This window comes from Terrapene carolina, unplaced genomic scaffold (assembly GCF_002925995.2).
Source record: "Terrapene carolina triunguis isolate 2854851 unplaced genomic scaffold, T_m_triunguis-2.0 Scaffold113, whole genome shotgun sequence".
Taxonomy (NCBI): domain Eukaryota; kingdom Metazoa; phylum Chordata; order Testudines; family Emydidae; genus Terrapene; species Terrapene triunguis.
Window position 1 is genome coordinate 14176973 of NW_020664464.1, and position 13844 is coordinate 14190816.

Consider the following 13844-nt stretch of genomic DNA (forward strand, 5'->3'; position numbering starts at 1 on the left):
AAAAAAAAAAAAAAAAAAAAAAAAAAAAAAAAAAAAAAAAAAAAAGAAAAACCCATGGTGGAACAGCTTACTCTGCTATAGTTCTGCTGGTCAATTTCCCTGTAGACAAGCCCTAGCACTCCGCAAGAGATTACACTGTTTTTAAAAATTCTCCCTGGTTACTGTGGGTATCCACAGCTGCTCACCATTTCCCGCTGTTTTCATTCATTACACTGATTTTTTCAGCTTCACTGCCTCATTGGACTGCTCAAAGGACAGGGGTGGCAAGTTCAACTGCATTGCAGTTGAACAAAATTTGACAAGAGTTTGAGATTTTCTTGCCATGGCATACAAGGCATCTATGGACGACAAGGGACTGCATTTCTTCAGAAACACATCCTGCTAGCTGGCTTAAAAGCAGTAGTATGGTGCAGTAGTACTCTTGCCGCTAGAGATAAGATGCTGAAAAAAACTGCATGATGGGAGGAAAACTAGTAAGAGGGAAAATATGATTTAGAGGAACATTAACACTAGTGGGCTAGGAAAGATGTTTTCAAACTCTAAACCCACAGGCTTTTTATTCCCCCCCCCCACCAACCTAGAAATTTGAGGTTCTCAGCCCCAAACCTATTAGTTTTGATCAACATGGATTTTTGCCCCATCCCCACTGTTTGCTGGTGACATTTTAGGAGTTCAGGCTCTGGCTGGGCTATTTTCAGAGCTGAAGTAGCACATGCAAAGTGGACTGGACAATATGCTTTAACCAGCCTACAAAAATATTAAGGAATTTGTATGGGGAGGATTAAGTGTTTGTAGCTGACTAAGGCATATTTTGCTCTAACTATAATGTCTTAACTGACCACTTGATGCAATCTGGTGCATTCCAAAGGGAAAATAAACAAACTGTTCTTGAGAAATCTCCTGAAGATACAAACATAAGCGTCACTCCTGGTAGGAATGGCTTAGCAGCATCCAGAGGAAGCCTGCTCTTTACATCAATGCAAACACTGTGTGCTAGTTAAATTACAAAGCAGCTACATTACTGTATTCAACACTTTTCATTTCTACTGAAGAAAAACCTAAAACTGAAAAATTATAACTTTGGGCACATATGGGAGAATGTGCAATATAAAGAAAGGAGACAACCTCAATAACTTTCCATCTTAAGACAGGGAACGTATCCAGTGATTAGAGCACAGGACTAGGTTCTGTTACCAGTTTGACTTTCTGTGACCTTGGACAGCTCAAATTTCTGTACCTGAGCAATGACATTTAATTCGGGTCTTGGAAGGATTGTGAGGCTTAATCATACTGTTTGGATAGTGCTTTAAAAAGCTTAGATGAAAGCCCCTATACAAGTGCAAAGTACTATTTTTATTCAATATACCCCAATATAACGCGGTCGTGGGGAGCCAAAAATCCCTACCGCGTTATAGCTGAAACCCCGTTATATTGGGGTGGGGGGCGGCCGGGGTCCGGCGGTGATTTAAAGAGCTCCGGGCTACGGCCGCTGCGGGGAGCCCGGGCCCTTTAAATCGCTGGCGAGCCCCTCTGCCGCAGCCCCGGGGTAGCGGCGGCAGGGCTCCAGCGGTGATTTAAAGGGCCCGGGGCTCCCCGCAGCAGCCGGAGCCCCGGACCCTTTAAAGCACCGCTAGAGCCCCGCTGCTACCACACTATACGCGAACCTGTGTTATATCGGGTCACGTTATGGTGGGGTAGAGGTGTATTAAAAAGACTAAATTTACCATGAAAGCTCTGTTCTCTAGTAGCTATGCAGGTAACTACACATTCTGGGCGAAGAACTGTCTGCCTATAAATCAAGGGGAATAAGTTACAGTATAAATGATGCATATCAATCTAAAATTGATCACAAAGAATTATATTTTGAGGTCTAGCCCTGTATTGCTTTGTGGGAGACTCAGATGTGTTTGTTGGCAGTCTCTCACTCCTTGGCTTAGCATTGACTGGAAATATAAAGGAGGCAACACACTTAGCCCCCATGGTCAGAAGGAGTGTTACTACTTTCAACAGTACATCCTCTGACCAGTTACAGTGGTGGTTAAGGGGTTCTGAAGGAAACTTCATTTTCTCTCTCTCTTTTAACGCAAGAAAGCAGCTGCAACGTGGAGCCTTGGTTTTGTGTATGTGCAAAGTGAGGGAAACGACAATGAAAAAGGGAAACTTCAGTGCCCCAATATGGAATGGACTCCTTACCCCATTTACCCCAAAAATCAAACAAAATATTCAATGTGTTAAAAAAAAAATCAGGTCTTACTAGTCTTGGAAAAAGTTGCTCTTTACTTCTCACTGAAGTGCATTCACTATCCTTTTCCTGTATGCAATAGATAAATGCACAAGTATGCACAACTAATCCAGGCCTCGCTTTCCAATGCTCCCATTTCCTCCCTAAAGAGCAAAGATAAATGACTGCATCATTTCTACCTATAGGAACTAGTCACTATTTCTATACTCACATAGCTATCGGCTTTTGGTTGATCTAGGATAGAGACTGATAGTGATATCCTTATTTCTAGATATATCTTCCTTTGTATTACTTTCAGCTACAGTAAGATGTGCTAATAAATCTCTTAATATAAGACATCTTTAAAAGGCAATGCATGTGAACATTAAAGAATTTCAAAATAAATCAAGACAATTATATTTGGGTCCATAAGATTTATGTGGCAATAACCACCGAATGGGCATTCTTAATTATTTTCTAATGATAACACTACTACTAATTTTGCACTAGTGATAGTCCCTTTTATGGAGGCATCTTAAAGCACCTAAGCGACAGGTGGCTAAGTTTAAAAATAAAATCAACTAATTCACCTTATCTACATTAGGAATTGGTTTTTACAAGTCAAAATGGCTGATAGTTCATAATAGGCTTGATTTTGTACTTGGAGTCACAGTGTCTCCATTTTGAACAACATTTGCACATACTGGAAGAAATGGCAGAAACTTCCCTACCAAGTTGCTGTCTGCCCAGATTCTTTCATGCCCTAAAAAGTACTCCTCAGCAGATCTGCATGTCCGTGCTGGAGGAGCACAAAAATGGAAGAGAGAATTTTACCTAAGACTGGATTTAAGAAACTTCGGCAAGTTACATACATTCCTCTGTTGAAACAGGTCAACATGGAGCCAATACACTGGGCATGAATTACAGCATAAATAGTTATGCGTGTGAATCTGAATACTGTTGATGTATATCCTACAGGGAATGGTGTACATATAATTATTTGGGAAACACTTGGCCCTTCAACTCTCCTAGGTGTTTGTATGGAAAGTGCCTCTGAAATTCACAGAGCTTTTCTGATCTTTCCATAACATTTCTGGAAAATACATCAGCTAATGGTTCATTTATTTTGTATAGTGGAAGCTCAGAGACAAGGCACCCCTACCCTGATATTATCAGATACAATATGACCATTGCCCACTACTGTTAATTAGCTGTAATCATACTTTTATGCATTAATTTTGCCTACCCACTTTTTGATATCACCAGACTCCACAGCTGTTATAAAACCCTGACAATATCTCACATGCCATCACATGTTGTGAACTACTAACTAATGTTTCAGTAACAAGACAGCAAGAGAAAATGTCCCATACCTTAACTAAATCATTGTAGAAACAGCCTTGCCTGCAATACATGTATAGATGAAAACCAAATAATGGAAGCCTCCCAATTGGAATGCTGAGGAACATGACTGGGGATGCTGGTCAATGTCTAGAAGCTGAAATAAGGCATATGACGGGGCGGGGGGTGAGAGACCCATAAATGGACTTGTGAAGATTGAACACTTGACAATATTTGGCAAAAGCCTGGATCTTAGAAGTCCTTCTACTGAAAGGTCTGAGAAAACAAAAAGGCAGAGTTTGGCATATGTTTCCTAGTGCCCAATGCCTGCAATGCAGTTTGACAAATTTTTAAAGCTAGATACATGGATCTTCTACAAATGGGCAGAAATGAGCCCTGGTGCTGTCAAAAAAAGCTCGGGATAACTTGCATTTAATTAGTAAAATATCTTAACTATATGACAAAGTGTCATATCGTAATAAGGTTGTGTGAACTAGAGTTACTCTGTGACATGTCTTTAACACCAAGACACCTGCAAGTCATAACATCACACTGGATCTAAGAGGACCAGTGGCACGGAGCATGCAGCATTTCCCCAAGATTCCAAGGTAGAGTGGAGAATCCTTTCAAGTTGGGTGACAGAAGGGAAGAGAATGATTAGGCTGCATAAAATATCTCTGACAGCTTGGCTGTTGCTGCCAGTATTGCTACAGTAACTGCATTGGCCCTAGTAGTGGGAAGAGAGGCTATGGATTTGCATAGGGGTGTTTATGAGGGACAGGAGAGACTATTTGCATGAGTTCCCAGAGTAGCTTCACACTACCCAAATGTAGAGCAGCCATAGGTTCCCTCATCATATGCCAGGCAGGCCAATTGCCCTCAGGATCAACTGGCTCAGCCAATTTGTGTTCTGTAAAATGAGCACTCATGCTCACTGCCATTTAAACTGCATCCAGAATCTGGTCCTAAAAATCAATTACTGTACTGTAACCCTCTGTGACACATCACAGTTGGCTCCTAAAAGCTACTGTAAACTTCCTTCTGGATAGCCCAATATGAATAATAAGAGCTTTGCCTGTCACATCCTGTCCCAAAGATCACTGTGGAGAGGAATGGAAGCTGGGAAGGTATCTTCTCATCCCTGCACATGTGCTATAATGGCCAGTGAAAGAAAACATTTTAAGCGGTTTAAAGGCACAGTGCAAAGACACGGTAACTTAGTGAAACTGACTGAGTCAAACATGCAATACACCCAAGCATTGGGCCAAATTCTGCTGTTAGATACACTGATGTAAATATTAAGTAACTGCACTGAAATCAGTGGAGTTATTCCTGCTTTACAGCAGTATAACCCAGCAGAATTTGGTCCATTATGCGGAGTTCTAAACTAACCAACCATTTTCCTCCTTTTCTCTCGGTGTTTTTACCACATGAATCTCTTATTGTTAGTATCCTGAAATAATACTATGTTTTGCTATGGTTACTAAACTATCATACAGATGGTGCAGTTTACTTGAGAGGTGGAGAACTACACAGAGGTTATTTCTTTTCTGTTATTGATTAATCATAAAACAATTGTTGGCTATCTTTCCACGTTTTTCTTTTATACAGCACTGTAACTGTCATATGATTTTGCTTGCTGGAATGCAAGAAGAAGTGTTGTTTCATTGCACTTCAAGTAGTCTGGATCTACAGCGTCACACTCCCCATCAGTACCCGGCCCGGACCAGGGAAACTAATGATCCAACCAACAGACCAAATTTGGTGATGAATCCTGGTCACGTGCTGCCTCAGGCACATTGCGCATATGCTAAAAACACCACCACTGCAACAATGCTCCCACTACTATGACAGGAGTGCACGGAACTCTATGAAATAAGTCACTTCATTGCCTGTATCACTCATCAGGACTGGGTGCAGACAAGGGACTAATCAAAGGGGAGATGAAATGATCAGAACAGCCCGTAAAAACAAAGTGTTGCTGTAAGTGGACATGTACATTATATAGCAACATGGGAATTAAATTAATATTCTGGATGGGGCTACAGCTAAATCACATTGGAAACTTGAAGCTAGTGCAAAATGTGGCTGCTTGCTTGTTAAGCCTATTTTCTCCTCATGATCACATACACCTCTTACATAGCTCAAATTTGCCAATGATGCCCTAATCACAGAGAGGGAATAATTCAAATTATCATCAAACTCACCTTTGCCTAAGCTTTCTCCCTAGATTAGCTGTTCCTAGGGTTTTGCCTCCTTTGTCTCAGTCACTACTCCCTTTACCTTGAGAAAGAGAGACTCCTACTACTTTTATATCCTAGTTGACTAAATCTGCTGGTGACACTCAGGAATAATCTGCATTGTACTTTCAAATGGGACTCAACAGTGGAGCTCCCTATGTTACTATGAAGGGTCCTGCTCTTGCAATTCATACTAAGTTGCAGGAGCGGCGCCAGGGTTTTTGCCGCCCTAGGTGGCAGCGCTTCTCTTCTGAGCATTCAGGGGGCCTGGGGTCTTCGGCGGCAGGGGTCCTTCCGCTCGGCGTCTTCGGGGCACTTCAGCAGTGGGTCCCGGAGCGAGTGAAGGACCCGCCGCCGAATTTCTGCCGAAGATCCAGAGCAGAAGGACCCCCCCGCCGCTGAATTTCCGCCGAGGGCGGCAAAATGCCGCCCCTCAAATCCTGCCGCCCTAGGGTTGCTTAGTGGAAGCGCCGGCCCTTCTAACTAGTACCTTATTATTCCTACTCAATATCATTTTAGACAGGCAGATAAATATGCAATTTACAAAGCGACAAGACTCAGACTTTCCATCTCCTTATACACCCTAGTGCACAGAAATTGTAGATTCAACAGTTGGTCTTAAAAGACAAATGGATTGCTACTCCTGAATCTAATGGAGGAAGATTATCATCAATAAATACCCTTTATAGAAAGATCCTTTGTTTCAGTCAAGGAGACTGACTATATACAACCCTCTCTTGCTTACTGACTAATAAAACCAGACAGCAAGTCAAATTACTTGCTGCATATGGCTATACCTTTAATTGATATCTTTCTGTGTGTTATCTTTGGATGACAGGACAAGAAGATGCTACTAAAAAAAATTTTTTTTTTTTTAAAAACACAATAAACTCTGCTAATACAAGCAAGTCAATTTGCTCCTCATGCCCCCATTCCATTTTTAAAACAGAAGAAAATCGGTCTTATCTCTACCATTAACACAAGAACCACATGGGCATTTGGAAATTGCATTTGTAAGTGTGTATGCAGGAGTGTTTTCATATCAGGTAACTAACCTGTTATGGCTTTCACAACATTTTTTTTTTTTAAATAAATGTTAAACAAATCAAACTGGAAAAAAAAGGAAATGGAATGGAGTCTTCCACTTCTGTGCTATTAATTAAAAAACAAGTGCTTATAGTAGTTTTTGTGAAGGCAAGTTTCACTTGATATTTAAAAGAATAACTTGGGCTCTGAAGTCTCTCAGGAGATCAAAATGCACTAGGGTAGTGCTTCTCAAAGTCAGGCCGCCACTTGTTCAGGGAAAGCTCCTGGTGGTCCGGGCCGGTTTGTTTACCTGCCGCGTCTGCAGGTTCAGCCAATCGCAGCTCCCACTGGCTGCGGTTTGCCGTCCCAGGCCAGTGGGGGCTGCGGGAAGGGCGGCCAGCACATCCCTCAGCCCATGCCGCTTCCTGCAGCCCCCATTGGCCTGGAGCGGCGAACCGCAGCCAGTGGGAGCCGCGATCGGCCGAACCTGCGGACGCGGCAGGTAAACAAACTGGCCCGGACCGCCAGTGGCTTTCCCTGAACAAGCGGCGGCCCGACTTTCAGAAGCACTGCACTAGGGAACTTTTAGTATGTGGTAGCAGGGTCCACATGGACACTTAATGTGCAGCAGGCTAGTGTGGGGTAGATTTACACCCCAGCTTGCTGCGAGCTAAGGGTTCATGTAGACAAGCTTTAAGTAGGTGGCTTGAAATGCCTGGCACCCGCAGCTCCCAGTGACTACAGTGGGAGCTATTGGGGACTCAGTATTTCTGAGAATCAGGCAGGTACCTAAACGTGGATTTAGGAACTCTTATTTTTGAAAAGCTTGGTCTATATGTTCTTTATACTTTCTGTCACATGTGACCGTTTGGAAAAATATATAAAGCCATTATCTAACAAGTTTTTTTTTTTATTATTGATACCAGCTGTGATCTGGATTTCCCACATAAACAAGAGTGTTATTTCAAATATTATCCCTTAAATAGGGCTATAGCAATATCTGAAACTGCTATCTGCACAATAACTATGGTGTCCAATCTGTGTACAAATGTGTAACGTTGGCACCAGTTATGGAGTTAGACGTTGGTTGAAAGTTTCTACCTATGTTGCCCCCCATCACCATAGGACCCGACTGCCTCACATATTAGTCCTCACAACACCTTGACAAGGTAGAGCAGCATTATTAGGCTCATTTTATACATGTTGAGTTGAGGCACAAAGATATTAAGTGACTTGCCCAAGGTCACACAGGCAGTCTGTGGCAGTCTCAGAAATTTAACCCAGATCCTGAATTTCAGTCTAATATCTGAAACACAGGACCATCTGTTCTCACTAATCAGTGTGCACATGGTAATCCCTCCCACCATCCTTACACCACCATATTTGGAATTATAGATCTGGAAATATGGATGCTTCTGAATGAACTGAATGTTGGATACAGTTGGCAGACCTAACTGTGTGCAAGGATTTGCTTCAGTTGTGGCTATGGCACAGGAAAAAGGTAGAGTCTAGTCTACTACATTAATTTTCAAAGTATTTTGAAAGCCAAACTTCCAGATGAAATAGTTCATATTCATTTCTTTTTTATTATTATTATTAAAATATCTTCTCATAAAACCACTGAACTTCTTACATTAATAACTTACTATGATCCCATTTGTTTCAGGATAATTCTCTCTTCAAAATAATCCTTATAGTTAGCACATCTAGTAAACGAAGGCATGCTGTAAGACTTTTCAAACCAAAAATTAACATTAGATAGGATTGTCCTTACCTGGGTAGAAATACACTTTCCACTACATAGAAGTCTTGCATAAGTACATCTCTGTCTGGCTTAGAGGTGAGGTTACCTACTGTGTATCCTATTCCCAGCTGAATAGTTCCTTTAATAGCAGATGATGCGGTCTGCAAAAGAAAAGAAGCATTAGAATGTCAGTTTACTATATCTGGATTCCTGCTCTTTATCATGAGCACTCTTTGAACAAAGCATTTTATTTTAATTAAATCTTTCTTTGGGGTTGGTACCAGGTCAGCTTTACTTTTTCGGGTTGGAAAGCAGACAAGATTCCCCTCTAACTGGAGTTAACTGCTACTCAGGAAAAAAAAAAAAGATTTAAAAAGAGAGACTGATGTAGCTGAGGCCTCAAATCTAAAACACATCTTATAAAATTATCATAAACTGCGATTTTCAAAAATGTTTAAGGGATTTGGACATGGGAACTGTCCTAATTCCTATGGGAACTGGGCACCCAAATCCCTTCAAGAATTTTGAAATACCACCTATAATCTTACAGGGAATACCCTCCCAAATTCTAAGGGCCAAACTCTGTATGCAGAGCTACTACGGACTCTGATATTTGAGCTTCAAAATATAGATTCTAGCTTAACTATAATTATTATTTTATTATATATTGGTGAGATTAACAGCAGCAGCAAAAGTGTCAACAGTTTAACACTGGTGATCAAGAGCGGTATTCAGTTCCAATTCTGTAGTACAGACTATCATAACTGCTAGCAAAAGAATATCAGAATCAACACCATTTTGATAGTTTTAACTACCAAGGTAAGAAAGCCTTGCACTTAACACTTCATAAACTGCTTAGCCTTTCTATTATGGTAATCACCACCAGAGGCCCCAATTAGGACTGGGCCCTCTGGTGCTAGGTACAGTACATACACACAACACACAGGGCCCAACTTTGCCATCCTTACATTGAATAACCTGCAAGTTTTGCCATTTACTTTACATGGGAGCAGGTAATGGCCTTCACACAGTAGTGGGCAGTCCTGATTGTGGAATAAGGGTGGCAGAATTGGGGTCAGAGTGAGAGTCCCTGCCCTGCATAGCTTCTCAATAAAAATGGGACAGGCGAGTATAACAAGACAAAAGATGGGGACAGGAACACAAGGTTACATAGACCCCAGCTATGTGCATAACGTTCAGGTTTCAATTTTTTTTTTTTTTTTTAAACAAGAAGATACTGACAGTGAAAGACAGCTGACTAAAATGTCAAATTCTCACTGCAAATGAAAGCATCTGAACCAGCACAATTTAATTGAACTAAGTGGGAATTATAATAGGAATGGCTCCAGCATCAGATACTAGATCAGTGTTTCTCAAACTGGGGCCGCCGCTTGTGTAGGGAAAGCCCCTGGCGAGCCGGGCCGGTTTGTTTACCTGCCGTCTGCAGGTCCGGCCGATCGCCGCTCCCACTGGCCGCGGTTCGCCACTCCCACTGGCCGCGGTTCGCCACTCCCACTGGCCAATGGGGGCTGCTGGAAACGGCACGGGCAGAGGGACATACTGGCCGTCGCTTCCAGCGGCTCCCATTGGCCTGGAGCAGCGAACCATGGGCCAGTGGGAGCCGTGATCGGCCGGACCTGCGGACAGGGCAGGTAAACAAACTGGCCCGGCCTGCAGGGGCTTTCCCTACACAAGTGGCGGCCCCAGTTTGAGAAACACTGTACTAGATCTTACTTTAGTTCTCAGAAGTGCATGTGCTATGGTGAATGTTTATTTTTAAATGTGAAATGATGTAGCAATGTGTACTTATTTTAAATAATTAACACTACACACCAGGCAGACCTTGCACTTGCATAACAATTCATAACAGGTCATTTGGTGGAACAACACAACAGATTCCTTCTTAAAGTGCTACTTCTACTATAAAAGTTTTGGCTTGTGTGTGGTTAAGAAGATTCCCATTTCTCTTTCCCTGAAAAACCTTGATTCATGAATGATTAATGCCCTGCATAAGCACTAATTATGTCGCTTCGTTTAAGATGGTATTCATGCAGACAGATTCTTGGTACACAACTGGACATCCATCTAGTACACGGCTGGAAAGAGGGATGGAGACTGAAAATATGGCAGATAATGAGGAACTGCAACTTATTATTGACAGGATTACAGACAAGTCAGGTGGAAAAGCAACAGGGAACCTAAGAGGACATTAACCTTGCCATCACAGTTGGGCAGGAACATGAGCTGTTCCTGAAGGTTTCTCCAAGTGGGCACAAGTTACCACGTATAGCCTTGTAGTGCAGAAGTTCTTAAGCTTTTTTCATATCATGGACCACATCTTAACAGAAAGATTGTTTTCTAGATCACCTCCACTTCCATTCATGATTGCCATCAGGAGCGGAGTTGGTCAGTACAATCAATCACCATCCACATAGCAATCACAGCAATTGTTTACATGGAGAAGTAATACTGGGAAAGTATTTATTGGGTTTTTGGTTTATTTTAATACAATTTATAGCAGCTGGAAGCAAAGAGGAGAGCCAGCACCACGTTCCCAGCCAGCACTCCCTGGACCACAAACCATAGAGCCACTGGTATACTCTTTACTCCAAATTCCTAAAGCATGGTGGCCCAAGCATGCCCTTAACTGAGAGTCAATCCAGTATTTACAGTTGCATCAGATGACAAGATAAATACACGTTATCAAAAAAATGTTGGAGTCTTTCACTACAGGAAAACATTTGTTCCAGTTTAAAATATTTTATTTTGTTCCAGGGTGGATAAAAATCAACTATTTAAAAAATAAATTAATTTAAATTGGATTTTTTGATTAAATGATTTTTGAAGAAAAAACCTATCTAAAAGATAGTTTTAATTAAGATCCATTATAGCTCAAAGATATTTCACCATGGAATAGGGATTATAAATTCTAATTCTATAGTATGAGACAATATATTCATGTAAAGTTTAAGAAAAGTTTTGTAAATGAGTTCCAATAGTTCATGGATTAGGGACGCAATCTTATGGGGTTCCAGGGGCTTCTGTATAGATTATTTAGGTTAAAACTTTCTATCTACCCAATGGGACTCAGTGCTCAGTCTAGAAGATACCATCAGAGATGCTTAGTTTTGCAGTTCTCAAACTGTGGATTTGTGTCTTCAGAGATACCATGCTTGTCAACAGCAAAAGTGTTTTTAAATAAATAAATAAATAAATAAATAAATAGAGGTGAGAAATAACAGACCTCAAACCTATTGTACCCTCTGCAAGTTTGAGTACACAGAGTCAATCCCTTACCTCTCTAAAAGTGCAAAGTTTCAAAAAGTTCAATGAATAGAAGATTGTTGGGGAGCGGAATAGAGCTGGACAAGGAGAAGAAGTCTGGAGATAAATGTGAGGGGAGGGACAGGCAGTAGAAACAAAAGTGAAACTGTTTGAGCAGCATATTCCAGAAGTCTTGAGGTCTTTCTGAGTGTAGCCGTCATTGATTTGAGATCTACCATACCATTCTCTCACTAGAAGGAAAAACCTATAATGGCAGCAGGCCGTAAAAGAGACCCAGTTTGGGAATAAGAACCATTCAAGAAATATATGTTTGCTGATGATGTTTTAAAGAAAGTCACACCAGTGAACTGGTGGAAGTCACTTAAGCACTTGGATTCAGAGACTTGAAGTGATAATCTCACTTTTAACAGCAGTAGCTTCTTCTGCCAGTGTAGAAAGAATACTTTCTTCCTTTGGACTAATTCATTCCAATTTGAGAAATCGTTTGGGACCTGAAAAAACAGGAAAGCTTGTTTTTCTTTTCCAGATTATGAACAAACAGGAAAATGAAGGTGAAGACGACTGAGTTAGCTGCAGAAGCTAATATTTTAACTTTCTCATGTTGACCTGGCTGCCACAGTCGATTTAATTTTGGGGTTTTTAAAAAAAATATTTCATTTAACTATTTTAGTTAAAACAATTTTAACAAAAACAAACCTGATTTTAAAAAACCTGAATGTTTAATTAAATTCAAAAATTCATATGCTTGTTTTGTTAAAATATTATAAGTTTGCTGTTGAAGAAAAAAATCCAGAATACAGAACGTTCTTTTAGTTAAATTAAACAATTTAAATGTCTGTCTGGTGATGTTCTCCTCCTAATACAGCATGGCAAGAAAATCCTCCAAATATTAATGATTAACCTGTTGAATTGGAGATATTTATGAAGTCATTGGGAGGTGAACTATCTGCTTCAATTACCTTTGGTAAATGAAATAACCAAACAATTATTCATTTTCTGATATAGCTGCAAAACTAATCTGAAAAGTTTTCAAAATAAATCACTTAAAAAATGTATAGTGTGTACCTTCTAAACATGAAACCTACATCTATCTGAGTTGTGACGAATATGTATTAAGGTTATAACAACCAACAAGAATGCACTTTTATGTTGAAATCCATGATTAAATCGAGTCTTCCTGACTAGTGATTTAAATCAAATCCACCCTGTTTTGTTCTTAAGAGTGCAATCCGGGGCAGGGGAAGCACAAGGGAAGATGACAAACTTAGGCCATTTTACAGCTGGTCCCTGAGCCTTAAGGGAAGTATTTCTCTTAGGCTATGCCTACACTACGGGCCTTACAGCAGCACAGCTGCAGCGGTACAAGGTCTCCTGTGTAGCTGGTCTATGCCAGTGGAAGAATTCTCTTCAGCCAGCATAATTAAGACAACACCAATGAGCGGCAGTAGCTGTGTGGTTTTTTTTCCACACCTCTGACCGACAAAAGTTTTGCAACAAAAGTGCTAATGTAGACAAAGCCTTAGTTCCCCTATCTTACTACTGCAACAATATATTTATTGGACATTAAAATCCCTTACAGTCTGTGGGAAAATTCCACTCCTCACTTGCATTTTCTCTATACTCATGGTTCCCTTTTATAGTATTCCAGGGCAGCAATACAGTACAAGATCAAGTTTCAAACCATGTCTGGTATATTTTTAAATTCCTTTTCAAGACTCCAGTGCAGTAGAGTTGGCAATAAAGTTCAGGGACTTTCAGTATGAAGAGTTCTCTCCTTTTAGAGACTGAAATTGATTTTTCTTCATTTTAGCCTCATGTGAAGGTTCATAAGATATCCCTTAGCCCCTCCATCAAGCAGCATAACAGCACAATGATTCCAAGATCACATAACTGGGAATCAGCATATTTTAGAGTACTAGTAACCAGGGCCGGCTCTAGGTTTTTTGCCGCCCCCAGCAAAAAAATTTTTGGCTGCCCCCCGTCCCAG

The 13844-nt window shown here is 40.9% G+C and overlaps 1 protein-coding gene across 1 annotated transcript in view; it reads right to left on the reverse strand.

Moving 5' to 3' along the window:
* Positions 1-13844, reverse strand: part of PIP5K1B (phosphatidylinositol-4-phosphate 5-kinase type 1 beta) — a 112459-nt gene that overhangs the window by 82127 nt on the left and 16488 nt on the right. The window contains exon 3 of the mRNA XM_026652390.1: positions 8603-8733. Coding sequence (XP_026508175.1) covers positions 8603-8733 — 131 coding nt within the window. The remainder of the gene's footprint in view (positions 1-8602; positions 8734-13844) is intronic.